We start from the raw sequence: 17,634 nt of genomic DNA on the forward strand, positions 1-17,634 counted from the left end.
GCAATGAACCACCCCTTTAACCAATGCTGGATTGCCATTTATTAAAAACCCATTGTAAGATTAAAAATAAATGTACTTTCCTGTGACTTCTGAGGACAAAATGCTTGACACTGCTGTATATTTCAAAAGATTTATTTTGTTTGAAAAAACGTTAGTACGTTTAGAATAATTCACAAAACCATCAGTTGTGACGAAAAACCATCAGAACGAAGGAAAACTTTCAGCCGCTCAGGCATGTCATTAAAAATAAAATTCAGCCATGTATTCTGATGCTCAAATATTTATGCAAAGTTTTTGGGGGTGCAGTTTCTTTACATCCAGTGACAGAACAGCACACATTTTGCAATAAGGCTGTTGGATAAAGAATAAGACCATCAAACGTCTTATTCTTTATCCAACAGCCTTATTGCAACATTTGTGTTGTAGTAACCTATGCATTTATGTATGCATTATTTAATACGCCTTATAAGAAGTCACGTCTTGCGTAAGACTTTTTCCTTCTTTGCTGTATCACCTCTTCATCATATATATCTCGTAAACCCATAACATTGATTTGTCTGTGCACAAAGTCTGTGAATAAATAAATATATATATACTCCGTGAAAAAGTGTGTACATATACTGTACATACTTTTCAAAGGAAACAGTGACTCACCACTTTTAAGTTAGCAGGCATATATATATATATATATATATATCATCCTTGGCATCTAATGCAGTAGTTTCCTTGGATACGTTAGTTCTTTACAGGTATGAGTTACAGCCCATAATTAGCAATATGTTGTCATCCTTTAGATTGAGAGGAAATGTTGTTCTCAAAGGACTAATTAACAGGAAACGGACTTCTGCTAAAATCATTTGGGAAACAGTCTATTTTCAGACACTGCTGTACTGTGACTATATTTGGTAGCTAATGAAATCCACTGTGTTTTCAGATTTATGTCCAATATGGCAATAATTTGACCTGCCGATTGAAGAAAATACAACTTTTGAGGTTTTGGACGTTTAGGGCGATCAGAAGATCCACAGATGTTTTGGTCTGGCGTTTTTCATTTTCTCACTGCGGAAAGAAGCGAACACGCACACGAACGGTCAGTTTGTCATTGGCGCAAATGAAACTCGTCTGAGGTTTCAGAGAAGTACTATAATTTGATGCCGAAAGCACAGCTGGACTGCAGGAATTTTTCCTCAGGCCGAGTTCGAGAGTCTGCAGCGGAACGTGGCCACTACAGCTTGATTCCATCTTTAACATCGCGCACACACACCGTACACATAGAGTAATGTCTTTTAAAGGGCAACACACAGTTTCTGCCTCATTTTAATGTACAGAGATATTATATAATTTTAGGTTGAATTCCCGAACAGTGAAAACAGTGTGGCTCTGCGGTGCTTTGAAACATTTGTTTTTGTTAGAGCGACATGTCAACCTCTGGCTTTAAAGAATGGCAGACAGGGAAGGGTGGGGCGGAATGATGATAGGGAATACCTGGCTCTGTTTGTAACGGGATAGTGGCTTACTGCTTACTGAATCCTACACACAATATACAGTGTCCTCCACTATTTTAAAACATACTACTAATAATAGTAATTATTATTGTAGAATTGACATTTCAAACCTAATCACACTGCATACAAATGGCATGAAATTATCATCTTGGAAATCTAGCTAAAGCATTTTGTATTTTTAAACCAAAATCTCTTGTATTTGTATTTTATGTGAATGTATTCATATATTTTAAAACTTTTGGATGACAAACTTGTATTTTTGAATGCACACAAGTAAATATCAATGACAAATTATTTGAAAGTCGTACAGAGTTGTACAGATTATTTTATTGATGCGTCTTTTTGTCATATTTGGAATTTGACAGCCTATGTTCCTATTTGATTCACTTTTATTATACAGCAAAAAGCCGATTGTCATTCTGCTCTTTTGTTGGTTCCACTGAAGATTTGAAATGACATGAGATTCGATAAACAATGACAGAATTCTTGGTAAGCTATTCCTTTAAGGATCAGTGAAACATGCCAGAAATATTTCCTTTCTGCACTGATCACTCCACAGCCACAAAGCACAACATAAACACTATTAAATGCCTTTCACTCAGAGATTAATGGCTCTCACACATCCAGACACTCCGTGACAGGCCTGATACTCTTCCAAATTATGCTGACAGACCTTGAGTGCAGGCTGACAAAGATTTTATGGCTGCATGTTAAGAAATCTTACTCTGTGTGTGTGTGTGTGTGTGTGTGTGTGTGTGTGTGTGTGTGTGTGTGTGTGTGTGTGTCTGAGGATTCATATATATGTGTGTGTGTGTGTGTGTGTGTGTGTGTGTGTGTGTATAAAGTTGCATTGATATAGAAGCCATCCTGATAAATCAACTCCAAGCTGTCATTACATATAAACAGTGGTTGAAGGAACGTAAACCCCACCAAGTTTACCTCCAGTATCACTGTATATATCTGAGATGGAGCAGTGTGTCTATTTAGGCTGACCCAGGATCAGCTACCCTAACAAAATCCAAAGCTCGTATAAGAGAAATAGCAGAAGAAGCATCAGACAAGATGAAGCCCGCAGCGATCCGTTCTGCCCCATCAAACTAACAGCTCACCACTAATGGAAACCTCAAGAGCTCTTTTAGACAAATAGTTTATAGAGGCGAAAGCTGTTAATCAACCGTTTTTACGACCAAATCTGTTTCACGCCACATCGATCAGCTTAAATGTCCGCCATGATTTAGATTCGAGGGTCTTAAGAGAGGAATCAGGTGTCTGGATGAGGCCGGCAATCAGCGAAAGAAAACAACCCAAGTCCAAACCGAGCCAGACACACGAGAGAATCTGAGTGGATTTATGAGGTGCTTAATCAGTTTTCCAAAAGCTTTCAAACAAGTTGAAGAGCTTCGATATTTGTGAGAGAACTTGGCATAAGCAAGCTCATCTCTGCCATTAAACTACAACAGCCATTGAAGATGAGAGTATAGGCCAATTTTTAAAGACTTCTTTTTTTCTTTTTTTTTTGTATTGTGAAAGCAGGAAGAAACAGCTGTGTTCGAACGCCAGCAAAATGTGGCGAGCACACACATCCTGTTTATTGCGCCTGGGTTGGTTTTTATATGCGTTTTGACGTCGACCACCCAAGGAGACTTGATTATTGAACCTCAAAACCTCTGTACAAAACCCAACCAAAACAAGTAGACCTGTTTGTTTTTGACATTGGCTTCTGAGTTGCATTAGACTATGACCTTGTGTAAAACACAATGATCCCTATAATAGTACAATCTAAACTTTTTTTTTTTTTTTTCCAAAGATATTATAAACTCTTTATTTACAATGAAATCATCAAAATTCAACCGTTTTATGTTGATTATTGTTTGAATACCAAATCAGCATATTGGAATAAAAAAGCATTTTATTTTGTTTGATGTGGTTTTATTTTATATAGCTATATTGATATTTCAGCACATGTGCCTGCATCCAGACGTGCTGGTATAGCTCTGCTGCATTTGTGACCAAGAGAGGCTGTTTAAAAGCACTTCAAAACATTGCAACAGTAAGCTGATAGGAATCCCTGAGGGAAGCACTTCTGTATAGCGTAAAGCGGGCGCTCCGCGTTCAGGATTAAGAAGGATCGCTCCACCCGACAGCGTCACGGCGAACACACTAATCCACCCGCACAAATTTAGACCTGTCAGCGTGACCTAATGCGAATGGCTGTCACCAGCCTGTTAGTTTGCTAGTTAGCTTTTTGATGTTCTTCATCCTTTAAGATTTTGGTGTCAGCACAGATTCAGGCTGCAAATGAGAGTCAGGTGTGCTACCCAAGTCCACAAAAGTATCACGTCATTGGTTGCTAATGTGTGAAGGAAACGTGTATGTAATGGGGTGAGTCAACATCACTAAAGCGTGTTTTTGGGTAATGAGTTATTTTAAAAAGAGCCTATTGTGAGGGTCTAAGAGAAGGGGGAAATGCTAGTGAAAAACACAATTCTGACAGTTTTGGGGTTGTCGTCATAAGCTGACACTGTGTTTTGTTCTCTGTTGATGACTGTAGATTACAGTGATTTGTTTTTAATGAGCAGGCCACTTCAATCAATTGAATTCCTGTCATTCACAAAGCTGAACACATCCCCCATCCCTCGCATGTTCACTTATGAAATGTTTTGCTAATTTCCATTCCGTCAGTGTAACACATGTTACTCCTAAATTAGCATTGAAATTGTCTGAAGATTTGTGAGGTAAGTTTAAAGAGTTTAACGAGTTCTTGTTAGATTTTGCTTAACGTGATGGAAGTGTGAGATGGGTAATAACTAAGAAACATTAGTCATTGCATTGTTCTCTCAGGTATATGCTAGACAAAGTGAACCCTCCTGTATGAGAATGTGAAAGGTGATAAGCTATGACATTTGTCTCAAATGTTCTCATTTCAGTTGTGTGCTTTATTTGGGACAAATAGGCCTACAGTGTCTTGCAAAAGAAGTTTTTATTTATTTATTTTTTATTTATTTATTTTTTTCTCCACGTTTTGTTAGTTTTTCACATTAGTCTACACTCCATACACCATAATGACAAAGAAAAAAAATTAAAATAAAATAAAATATATATATATATTAAAAAGGAATACCTGAAATAAGTACTTTGCAAAAATCATAGCCTTAACGGTCTTTTTGAGTATGATGCTACAAGCTTTTAACATCTGCATTTGGCAATTGTCTGCCATTCTTCTCACCTCTGAAGCTCTGTCAGGTTGGATGGGGGCTGGCAGACATTTTCAGACTTCTGGCCAAACGTTCGATTGAGTTGGGTTCTGGCCACCCAAGGACATTCACAGAGTTGTCCATTAGCCACTCTTGTTGTCCGCTTAGGGTCTTTGTCCTGTTTGAAGGTAAACCTTCTGCCCAGTCTGAGGTTCTGAATGCTCTGGACTAGGTTTTCATTAAGGCTGTCTCAATATTTTGGTGCACTGAGTAGTGCTGGGCGGTATACCGGTTCATACCGAATACCGGTGTTTCTTTTTGTTATGATATATATTTTTTAAAATCCCGCAATACCGGTGTATGTCGCTTAAACAACGTTCGGAATGTGACACTGTTTGAAAGGGGTCCCTTTTCACTGTTGCACTGTGGTGAGAGAACAGCTGTATGTGTTACTAAGCGTGAAAATTCCGAAACTGAAGCTGTAGAACTAATAGAACGCGATGACAGAAGAACTCATCATTTTTGGTCATACCGCCCAGCACTAGCATTGAGCTCTCCTTCCACTCGGAGTCCACCAGTCCACAGCATGATGCTGCTACCATCACTTTACTGATGGGATGGTACTGTGCAGGTGATGAGCAGTGCCTGGTTTCCCTCCATACGTGATGTGGTTCATTAGACCAAAAAAATCTTGTTTCTCACAGTCTTAAGAGTCCTTTTTTTGGCAAATTCCAAGTGGGTTTTAATGTGTCATGATTGAGGAGAGGATTGAGTCTGGCCACACCATCACGAAGCCCAGATCAGAGGAGTGTTGCAGTAATGTTTGTCCTTCTGTAGGTTTGTCCTATGTCCACATATGATCATGGAGCTGGAGTTGTACAAATGTTCTTCCATTAAGATAATGGAGGCTACATGCTTTTGTGAGCCTTCAATTTAAAGCAGTTTAACATAAGGCAGCAATGTAAAGTGTGACCAAAAAAAACATGAATATGGGTATGAATACTTTTGCAAGGCACAATTTTATTGCAACATTTATGTGTACAATTGAAATATATGAAGTTAAAGCATATAAAAATACAGCATGAAGTTAAAGCATATAAAAATACAGCGCAGAGTGAAATAATCAGGAAAAAACATAGGTGAAGTGTAATTTCTGTGTAATGCTGAAATACAGCTCATACCTGTAAAAATGGTAATTATTTCCGAAAGATTTCTTGAACCTGTTTTATGGGGAGTAACCGGTTTCCCCCACAGGTATAATAAGAACGGAGTGGACCTGAATCGCAATTTTCCGGACGCGTTCGAGAGTACTACAGGTCGGAAAAGGGAGAAGGAGGTAAGGGCCGTGATGGACTGGCTAAAGACGCAAAGCTTTGTCCTCTCGGCCAATCTCCACGGAGGAGCGGTGGTGGCCAGCTATCCCTACGACAACAGCAACGGAGGTCAGTTGCTAATAAAGCCATATCTGTTTTGTTTTCTTTGTTTTTTTTAATTGATAGAGATTCATGTTCGATTAATGTTAACAGTGTAAAGCTTACTGTATTATATTTGAAATGAAAACTGTTAAGTCCTCTAAATTGTCAATAGCATGAAAATGTTAGTGAAATGTTGCACACAATGCTTTTATAGTTTATAGATTTTCAGCTAGTAAACTATCTGTAACTGCAAAAATAGTGATTTTTATCAAGTAAATGTAAGAATAAATTAAGAATGTAATATTGTTATTAATATTCGTAATATTTCAAGATGAACACACAGGAACTTAAACTTACTTGATCATCTGTACATTTTTAGAAAATTGTAAAATATGATGCAGTGTGCTTGAGGAATGTTTACTTATCTTATTTTTGGCTATAAATATCCTCAATTGCACCAAATTCTATGTTTTTGCTTAGTTTGGGCCTCTAAAACTTTAATTTCATGTAAAATTAATTTAATTTAATTGTATCTTGTTTTATTTTAATGTAGTATATTTTGTTTATAATTTTTTTTTATTATTTCTCCAATTTGAGCTTTATGTTGTATAATAGACCTTATGTAGCTCTGCCCCCTTTTCAGCACTGCGCTTGTCTTGTTTTCCGTTTATATTTCTAGATCATGAAGGTAAGGTTGTAGCGAGACATTTGTTATGACATCTGCTTTGAACATTACAATGCTCATGATATTGTGAACTGTACATTAAGAAAGTTTTTACTTTGTACTTGATCATCTTTAAGAGCGATGCTATAGAGATACCACAAAAACCGAATTTGAAAGAGAGAATTGTAAAGATGATTGCACACTTGTTTCTCTGGTGCATAAGGTCTGTATATGGTATATGATTAATAAAGGGCTGATGCATGGAATATGAATATCTGTTGTCGGCAATCACATGCAAACGGTCTTAAAATGATTTGTAAATTGTGTACCATTGACAAACTGTTATCATGTATTTGATTTATTGATTTATTACAATGTTATCATTTTTGCCTTTCATATGATAGGCTTTACAGGGTTGAAGGCGTGAATCAATATTGTGAGGTTTTAAAAGCTACATGCGTTTATGGTAATTAACTTGCAGTGTTTTTTATTTAATTATTATTATTAAAATTATTATTATTGTGAGAAGCAAGTCGAATGATTGTATGTCGTAGCATATCATTATAGACCGATATAGAGTTTTAAAAATAATGAAGTTATGCCTTACAAAATAGGTAAAAAAAAGTTTAAACATAACTGTCTTAATGATGAACAGCAATTCTGTAGGAGTTCTTTTGAGTCCAGCGACGTGTAACGGTAATGTCATCGACTTTGTTTCAGGAAGCGAGCTGCAACGAGGCCTCAGCATCTCCCCCGACGATGACGTGTTTGTCCACCTGGCAAAGACCTACTCCTACAGCCACCGCGAGATGCACAACGGAAACAGCTGTTACGACTCGCAGGACTTCTCCCACGGCGTAACTAACGGATATCACTGGTATCCTCTACCAGGTAAAAAGGTTGTAAGCATCAGTTTAATAATTGTTCGTGGCGGTTTACCTGCAAACATAGCTAATATTTTGATGTCGTAATTGTAATGATTACATTTTGGAATATGATTGTAAAATAAAAAATTGATAATTACTGTAGTGACACTTGAGACACTGAGATTATTTGTTGCTGTTTGTATCAATTCTCAGTTACGTACTAGTGTGTTGTTCTCTTAGGGGGAATGCAAGACTATAACTACGTGTGGGCACAATGTTTGGAGCTCACACTGGAAATCTCTTGCTGCAAGTATCCTCCAGAGGCGCAGCTTCCCGGCCTATGGGCGGCCAACAAACCCGCACTACTGGCTTACATGCAGCAAGTACACCTAGGTAGGCAGACGGAACACCGCTTTGCTCACAAGCATACCTGTGACATTTTCTAATTCTATATAATTGAATATTAGAATATATACGCTGAAATGAAGACCTAAAACATTAAAGGGGTCATATGATGTTGCTAAAAAGAACATTATTTTGTGTATTTGGTGTAATGAAATGTGTTTATGCGGTTTAAGGTTCAAAAAACATTATTTTCCACATACTGTAAATTATTGTTTCTCCTGTATGCCCCGCCGTTCTGAAACACGTCGATTTTTACAAAGCTCATCGGTCTGAAAAAGCGAGGTGTGCTGTGATCGGCCAGCTATCCAGTGCGTCGTGATTGGCCGAATACCTCAAGCGTGTGACGGAAATGTTGCGCCCCTCGCCATATTGTGATGATGCCCTGTCCGGCCGGAGCGATGATTCAAAAACATGAAAACCCATTATAAACGAGGCATTCGTTGCATCCAGTGGGGACATAATTATGGATTATAATGACTTGTACTGTCTTTTTACGCGTTGCGTTGCATCACGCCGCGTAAGCATAAAACCATGTCTGCGTTTGTGATTGGAGAAATGACAAACAACAGTGTAGAGTAGGGCTCTACACTGCCCAAAAAACTCCCTTTAAATATATAAAATATAAAAACTCTTTAAATATAAAAGCATCATATGACCCCTTTAACAATCAAATTAATGTAATGAAATTAAACGAGCACTGAAATGAACACATTTCTGCACAAGAAATGTTTGTTAGAATAAAAACAAGGACAATGGTGATATGGGAAATATGGTAACAGTTTTTAGTGTAGGGACTAATTTTCACTATTAACTAGTTGCTTATTAGCATGACTATTATTAACATTGGCTGTTTATTAGTACTTATAAAGCACATATTTCTGCATGAGTATATTCTACATCCCTAATCCTACCCAATACCTAAATTTAACAAGTACCTTACTATTAATAAGCAGCCAATTAAGAGGTTGAGGCAAAAGTGGTAGTTAATGTTTTTTTTTTAATGGTGAGAATTGCACCTTAAAATAAAGTGTGACCAAAAAAAACATTATTATTACTTATTGTGTTAACTTACTGTATGTCCGAGTTTATTATTTAAATTAAGATCTTTGAGTTTCTGTGTGTTCATGAAGTGCTGATAGTTGTATAAAATGAAATTGTAAAATTGTGTTGAAGAGAACTGTCAGAGCAGCTCTTTAAGATGAAGTACAGGTAGCATCTCATATAGCGAGACGGCAGGAGCCAAAACACCATGAGCATCAGGTGCGCACAACCATGGTGCTCATTCATGTGACCCTGGACCACAAAACCAGTCATAAGGGTACATTTTTCGAAATTGAGATTTATACATCATCTGAAAGCTGACTAAAGCTTTCCATTGATGTATGGTTTGTTAGGATAGGACAATATTTGGTCGAGATGCAACTATTTGAACATCTGGAATGTGAGGGTGCAAAAAAAACAAAATACTGAGAAAATCGCCTTTAAAGTTGTCCAAATGAAGTTCTTAGCAATGCATATTACTAAACAAAAATTAAGTTTGAATATATTTACAGTAGGAAATTTACAAAATATCTTCATGGAACATGATCTTTACTTAATATCCTAATGAGTTTTGGCATAAAAAAAATCAATAATTTTGACCCATACAATGTATTTTTGGCTATTGGCTATTGTATACAAATATACCCCAGCGACTTGAGACTGGTTTTGTGGTCCAGTGTCACGTATGGCTATGCCGATTTCACATTTAAGCAGCAGTGTTATTTTTATGTACAGTAGTCTATCTCTTGATTTGATTCTCCAAATTATACATAATATAAATTATATATTCAGAATCTGTGACTGTGCTACAGTGTAAATGCCATAAAGGCTGGAATCTGTGTGTTTTCTGTATCGCATAAATCGCAGGGTCCTATGAGTGACCAAACAAGTTGAGCAAACATGTTTAAAAAAAAAAGCGCATGATGTCACTTGATTATCATATGAGGCTACACTCAATTATCCAGCTTTTTTTCCCTGTAAAACTGGTTATATGTAATGTGCCTGGCTTCTGGTGTCATTGGCTTCCAGTTGTTTTTAGCTGTACAAAACCGCTGTGTAATGTCAGATTACTTTTCTTAGGGAATTAATTATTATTAATTAATTCAGGTTTTGAGAGGACTCGAATCTGAAGATTCGAAGTCAACCTGATTAGAACTGATTTCAAATTTGATAGTTTACACTTTATCAACGGTCGTCCAGCGAGATGTTAACATCCGTGTATATTACCGATTCTGTTCATATTACTTCGTGGCCAACGACACAAACAAAATGGTAATCTTATTCGTTTTGAGCAAGGTTACAAGGATCTAGGCAGAGTTTTAACTTTAAAATGTCACGACACAAGACAATGATTCTTTATAAATGAAACAAGATTACATTGACCTAAGCTAAGACATACACATACACTCACACATACAGTTCTGAAGAATGAAAGTTACGGAGTTTGTATGAAGTTCCCAAAGTTCTAAGTCGTTTTCCACGAGTGGTTTTAAATTCAACCTGAGAGAATCACAAAGCAGAGGTTTGTCTTACGTTTACTGCTTAAATGGCTCAGCACCTATTTCAGCGGATAGAAGACCTTGTTTGTACTTGCGTTTGTGATGGCAGCTGCAACGGGGTTTCCTCGTAGCCTGAGGGAGTCCCGGCTTTTGATTGGTTGCTGAGATGACGTCGGTATGGCGTACTTTGGGGAGAGCCCTCCATGGTGATTGGTTGGTTGCCTGGTGACACAGAGGCTTCGGCAGGTCTTCTGAGAGAGTTTAAGTTTGCAAGACTTGAGGCTTTTGAAGATCTCTGGCAGTCACGAAGTTTCAGCTAAAGTGTTTGAGTTCTGGAGTCTCGCTTGTGCGATGTTACGGCGTGGGAGCGCTTTGTAGCGCGGTCACCAAGGCGAAAAGCCAAAGGTCTAGAGAGTAAGCAGCGAGAAGCACTTGAATCTGTGTTGCAGTGGGGTTTTGACCTGCGGCACAAGTCCGTCCCACGGCGCGCTCTTCCAATCGACTTGATGCAAGGCGGGGCGTGCATACCTTAACACGAAGCTTCACTTTATCACATGCGGACACCATCTATAAAAGTTTTGTTAGTACTTCTATAAAGTTTCTTAAATGCAAGTATTGTACATACTATTAAAGTTTACTTCATTTCAACATTCTGCATTTGTCGTGCCCATTCGTTCAAGCTCATATAAAGAGCCGCATATGTAATTACATGTTGTCATATATGTAATGTCTGATTACGTTTCTTAGGGAATTAATTATTATTAATTAATTCAGGTTTTGAGAGGACTCGAATCTGAAAATTCAGAGTCAACCTGATTAGAGCTGATTTAAAATTTGATAGTTTACACTTTATCAACGGTCGTCCAGTGAGACGTTAGCGTCCGTGTACATTACCGATTCTGTTCATATTACTTCGTGGCCAACGACACATAAACAAAATGGTAATCTTATTAATTTTTGAGCAAGGTAACAAGGATCTAGGCAGAGTTTTAACTTTAAAATGTCACGACACAAGACAATGATTCTTTATAAATGAAACAAGATTACATTGACCTAAGCTAAGACATACACATACACTCACACATACAGTTCTGAAGAATGAAAGTTACGGAGTTTGTAGCTGAGATGACGTCGGTATGGCGTACTTTGGGGAGAGCCCTCCATGGTGATTGGTTGGTTGCCTGGTGACACAGAGGCTTCGGCAGGTCTTCTGAGAGAGTTTAAGTTTGCAAGACTTGAGGCTTTTGAAGATCTCTGGCAGTCACGAAGTTTCAGCTGAAGTGTTTGAGTTCTGGAGTCTCGCTTGTGCGATGACGTTACCACTGCACCTCTGATCCTCGAGGGGTTTTCAGACAGGGGGAGTTTCTCCTCCCCTGGTGAGTTAGGGTTTAAGCACTGCTTTTATTTGAGTCTCTTGAGACTATAAGCTAGATGGGACAGGAACTGCTGAGACACTTCACTGACCCTGCATGAGTTTTACGACCGCAGATGGCTGCATAGGGTGCTCCTCAGTTTGTCTCAATGGAATGTGATTGTTTCATGTGTGACTCAGTGTAAGTGGGTCCGTTCGAAGACGGAGATCCTACAGCTGGTTATGCTGCTTAAAAATGCAAAGTGGTATTTTTTTTTAACCATATTCTTGGAATGTTTTGTCTTAATTGTAAAACACTGGTTTGTAGTGCAAACAGTAGGGCTGTGTATCGGCAAGAATGTGGCGATACGATACGCATCACAATACAGGGGTTGCGATACGATATGTTGCGATAGATTGCGATACTGTAAGCAAGATGATATATTTGGATATTTCCAGGGGTGTGAAGTAAAGAATTACAAATACTCCCGTTACAGTAATTAAGTAGTTTTTATCAGTAATTGTACTTTTTTGAGTAGTTTAAAAATTGTGTACTTTTACTTTTACTTGAGTACATTTTAAGTGATGTATCGGTACTTTTTACTCCGCTATTTTCCTCCGTTTCTGGTCGTTACATGCTTATTTTAATTTTATTTTTATCCATCAACGTGATTGGACAGAGAGTAATAGGTCTCGTGACTTTCATCAAATCAAATTGTGCATAGAAAACTTTAACCGCCAACTGTTGTTAATCGTGGCTGCTGTGGAAGTGCATTCAAGCATCAATTCAGTCGAGTTATCTTCCTCTAATATGTTAAGGTAAATTTCTGATTTCTGCTTACTAAATGATCTGTAAATGCTAGCCTTTCTACAGGGCCTGAAGTTTGGCGTGAGGTTAGAACAATGTGCATTTATGTTAAAATTGTAACAAATTATCAAGTGTAGTTATTTTTTTCTTTATTGCAAAACGCTAAAACTGGCACCTTTTTTGGAGAGAAATGGGCTCTCATTTTAACCAATATCATGGTGTGTGATGCTGAACTATGAGTTTCTAATGGTGTTTGTATTTGCACTGTTCTAAACATTAATATTTTATGTGCAACAACAGCATGCTGTCTCAGTGGCCTTACACAGGATTTTAAATCTATTTTTTCAAACTTTATGATTTAAATGGGGATGATTGTTGTACTGAGAATAACTTTCATCTTTTATTCAACTGAATACTGTTTCCGTGCTGTTTTGATGTATTTTAAAGAGTTGGCAGTCAAAATTAAAACTGCTGGATAATAGATATTCTTTATTCTTTATGACAAACAAGATAATGTGAATTACAGAATGTACAACGTTTTTAAAATGTATAAATTGCGGTGTACAGCGTTTATTATGAGGGGGTAGAATCCAGCAGAGACTTCGCAAATTTTTTATCACTTCACTGCCGCAGCAGTGAGTTTATTATTATTTTATTTATTTTTTATTTTTTTTCTCTTTTTCGCTTCTGAATTTATTCAATCTTTCCACTGTCGCAGCAGTGGCTTTCCTACCCTAATATCTAACAGTTCATCGCCGCAGCAGTGAGTCGTCCTTCAAACCCCGCAAACGTTCCTTCGTCACTACCGCAGTGGTGACAAATCCCCATTAGCTTTTACCCATCAGCAGCGATTTCTTTCTTTTGTTAAGCTTTCCTCTTCGCCATAGCAGAGTTTTCCCCATCGCTCCCGCAGGAGCGTTTTTTCTCCTCAAAGCGTTAAATAAGTCTTTTTGGGGGGTAAAACCAACATTTTTATTTTTATTTATTTATTTATTTTTTTTTTCTTTTTTAGGAAAACTGTCATTTAGAACACACCACCATATGCAAACCTTAGGAAAAAAAACATCCATTTACATACTTGACATCCGGAGCTCATTGACAAATATCTTGTATCGTAAGATGCGCTCCCTTTTTCACAGAGTGCGCGTTATCGCGAAATCGAAAGTGAACAGCGTGAGCGCTCATTCAAAAGAGAGAAAAATACTCCCTATTGATAGGCGAAAATTCTATGCAATATTAGAATGTTTGCGGGAGCGGGCGGGACTGGATAAACCTTGCAGGAGCGGAACACACACATTGTCACCCTCATGTGGTGTTGGGGTCCTTTTTGCTCTGAAAAAAAATTATTTTTCCCGAAAATACTAGTTATTATGAATAATTTTCACAATATTAAAAACGGAAGAAAATTTGCAGTTTATCACACTAGTGTGCTTTAATGCTTAATCAGGGAGTTTGTTTTGAGAGGCTTTTATTTTGTACAAAATGGCACAAAAGTCACACTTGTGGTGTTCCCGGTCAAAAATGTCCAGCCATTCAAAGCCAGTATATTTTTTTCAGTAATGTTTCCACCACTGGATATTTCTTATTTTAGGAAAAGGAGAATAGGATATAATTTTAGGAAAACTGTCATTTAGAACACACCACCGTATGCAAACCTTAGGAAAAAAAACATCGATTTAAATACTTGACATCCTGAGCTCATTGCAGATTTGACAGGGAACAGCAAAAGTGTTACTTTTTGCCCCTTTACAGAAAATAAAAGCATTTCAAAATAAAGGTCCTTTTTTGTGATCTTTCCCATTCACTCTGAATGGCCAGTCATTTTTGACCGGGAACACCACAAGTGTGACTTTGTGCCATTTTGTACAAAATAAAAGCCTTTCAAAACAAACTCCCTGATTAAGCATTAAAGCACACTATTGTGATAAACTGTGCAAATTTTCATCAGTTTATATGTAATATTGTGAAAATTATTGATAAATAATGCTTTTTTCACTCAAAAAATTAGGTGCCTAGTCTCAGATAAATGAGGCCTACGATTAATCAGAAGCAAATATAAATACAAAACCAGTCCTAAATGAAAGATAAGAAGTTGACAAAAAAGCAATTGTTTGAGGCCGGGTCCTTTTTGCTCTGTAACATCGTAAGTGTGATAGGGTTCTGAACACAACACAAGGGTTAAGTTCAGAGGTAAGAAGACTGCTATGTAGTGGTCGGGATATAAACCCAAAACGAAACAACAGCCATGAATATTGTATACATTTTTTTATGTAATTTTTATATTGATATTGCGTTTTTGAGAATCGATACAGTATCGCCAAACAAAATATCGTAATACTCGCGTGTATCGATATTTTCTTACACCCCTAGCATACACTGCGATTTATGCACTTTGATATTTGTAGTGTTATTTTCCTATAGCAGCTAACGAATTGGAAGTCGGGTCCATTTACGGAAAACGGTTTACTTGCACATTGCAAAATAAGGTGGATAAAAAGATTAGGGCGGATGGATTATTGTGGCACAATAAGCATATCCTGTTACAGTCACAATAAAATTGCACAAACGGACACCGTACCATCCCTGACCTTTAGCGACGGGACAATCCGACAGCTGACTCGCGGGACAAAGGCACCGTCCACACCCAGCGTTGACACAACGGTCTCTGTAATCCATCCGCAAGCAAACGGCGGGATCGGAAGCCAATACGCTTTGCCACACCTTTTAAACAACGGGGCAAAAAAGTTGTTTACAAACCGGAGCAGCTAGAGTGTTGTAATGCCTCACAGAGATGATGAAATTGTTTACAGTCGAGTTGCGGTTGATGGCTTTTAAGATGGGCCGTGCACCTTTAAAAAGTCATTGCCACGTACGTATGACAGCGATTTGCTGGCATAGAAACTCCTTAATGGATGGAGGTCATGAAGGTGTATGTGAAACATTATAGGAAAGGATGTGAACATTTTCCATTTGACAAACCAAATGGGTTCCCCGTTTGCTTGCATGATGTGATATTAGGTGGCTGCTTAGAGAAAAGAGGCCACCCCAAATATGAGTAAAAGTACCTTTTGCTATGAAAAGCTGAAAGTGAAAGATTCCTTTATTATATATTTGTTTATTTTATTTTTTATTTTTTTTGCACAGGGGTGAAAGGAGTAGTGATGGACTCGTACGGGAAGCCTGTCCAAAACGCTGTAGTGGAGGTAGCGGGGAGAAGAAACGTTTGTCCCTTCAGGACGGATCGTAACGGGGAATACTACAGACTGCTGCTGCCCGGAAACTACACCATCAAAGTAAGATCAGGCCTTCTTGTAGGGCATTTCATAGCTGCTCAAAGTGTTAAAGGGATAGTTGACCCAAAAATGACAATTTGATGTTTATCCGCTTACCCCGGGGGCATCCAAGATGTAGGTGACTTTGTTTCTTCAGTAGAGCACGAATGATGATTTTTAACTCCAACCGTTGCAGTCTATCAGTCGTATAATGCATGGCAATGGTAACAAAATGTATGAGTAAAAAAACACGCACAGACAAATCCAAATGAAAGCCTGCGGCTCGTGACGACACATTGATGTCCTAAGACACTAAACAAAACCGAACGATATTTATATCATTTTTGTACCTCTAATACACCACTATGTCCAATTGCCTGAAGAGCAATCAACCATAAGTTCAGGCGAGCAGGCTCAGAAGTTGGGAATACGTGGAAAGTCACCACTCCCGAATGAGTTTGCACGAGAGAACGTAATCTTTTAGTTTTAAGTCGGTTTGAACAATCCGGATAAGCGCAAGTAAGTACCATTTTGATTAGCCGTCGTACCTATCTCTGTAATCCATCCGCAAGCAAACGGCGGGATCGGAAGCCAATACGCTTTGCCACACCTTTTAAACAACGGGGCAAAAAAGTTGTTTACAAACCGGAGCAGCTAGAGTGTTGTAATGCCTCACAGAGATGATGAAATTGTTTACAGTCGAGTTGCGGTTGATGGCTTTTAAGATGGGCCGTGCACCTTTAAAAAGTCATTGCCACGTACGTATGACAGCGATTTGCTGGCATAGAAACTCCTTAATGGATGGAGGTCATGAAGGTGTATGTGAAACATTATAGGAAAGGATGTGAACATTTTCCATTTGACAAACCAAATGGGTTCCCCGTTTGCTTGCATGATGTGATATTAGGTGGCTGCTTAGAGAAAAGAGGCCACCCCAAATATGAGTAAAAGTACCTTTTGCTATGAAAAGCTGAAAGTGAAAGATTCCTTTATTATATATTTGTTTATTTTATTTTTTTTGCACAGGGGTGAAAGGAGTAGTGATGGACTCGTACGGGAAGCCTGTCCAAAACGCTGTAGTGGAGGTAGCGGGGAGAAGAAACGTTTGTCCCTTCAGGACGGATCGTAACGGGGAATACTACAGACTGCTGCTGCCCGGAAACTACACCATCAAAGTAAGATCAGGCCTTCTTGTAGGGCATTTCATAGCTGCTCAAAGTGTTAAAGGGATAGTTGACCCAAAAATGACAATTTGATGTTTATCCGCTTACCCCGGGGGCATCCAAGATGTAGGTGACTTTGTTTCTTCAGTAGAGCACGAATGATGATTTTTAACTCCAACCGTTGCAGTCTATCAGTCGTATAATGCATGGCAATGGTAACAAAATGTATGAGTAAAAAAACACGCACAGACAAATCCAAATGAAAGCCTGCGGCTCGTGACGACACATTGATGTCCTAAGACACTAAACAAAACCGAACGATATTTATATCATTTTTGTACCTCTAATACACCACTATGTCCAATTGCCTGAAGAGCAATCAACCATAAGTTCAGGCGAGCAGGCTCAGAAGTTGGGAATACGTGGAAAGTCACCACTCCCGAATGAGTTT

The 17,634-nt window shown here is 38.2% G+C and overlaps 1 protein-coding gene and 1 long non-coding RNA gene across 3 annotated transcripts in view; one reads left to right on the top strand and one right to left on the bottom strand.

Annotated features, from left to right (window-relative positions):
- Positions 1–17,634, top strand: part of LOC107666948 (carboxypeptidase M-like) — a 67,494-nt gene that overhangs the window by 33,410 nt on the left and 16,450 nt on the right. For both annotated transcript variants that reach the window (XM_016458497.1, XM_016458498.1), the window contains 4 exons: positions 5,954–6,141; positions 7,499–7,669; positions 7,885–8,037; positions 15,893–16,041. In XM_016458497.1, coding sequence (XP_016313983.1) covers positions 5,954–6,141; positions 7,499–7,669; positions 7,885–8,037; positions 15,893–16,041 — 661 coding nt within the window. The remainder of the gene's footprint in view (positions 1–5,953; positions 6,142–7,498; positions 7,670–7,884; positions 8,038–15,892; positions 16,042–17,634) is intronic.
- The window catches only part of LOC107666949 (uncharacterized), a 77,686-nt gene that overhangs the window by 31,084 nt on the left and 28,968 nt on the right, over positions 1–17,634 (bottom strand). The gene's annotated exons all lie outside the window — the stretch shown is intronic.

This window comes from Sinocyclocheilus anshuiensis, unplaced genomic scaffold (assembly GCF_001515605.1).
Source record: "Sinocyclocheilus anshuiensis isolate Anshui unplaced genomic scaffold, SAMN03320099.WGS_v1.1 scaffold719, whole genome shotgun sequence".
Classification (NCBI taxonomy): Eukaryota; Metazoa; Chordata; class Actinopteri; order Cypriniformes; family Cyprinidae; genus Sinocyclocheilus; species Sinocyclocheilus anshuiensis.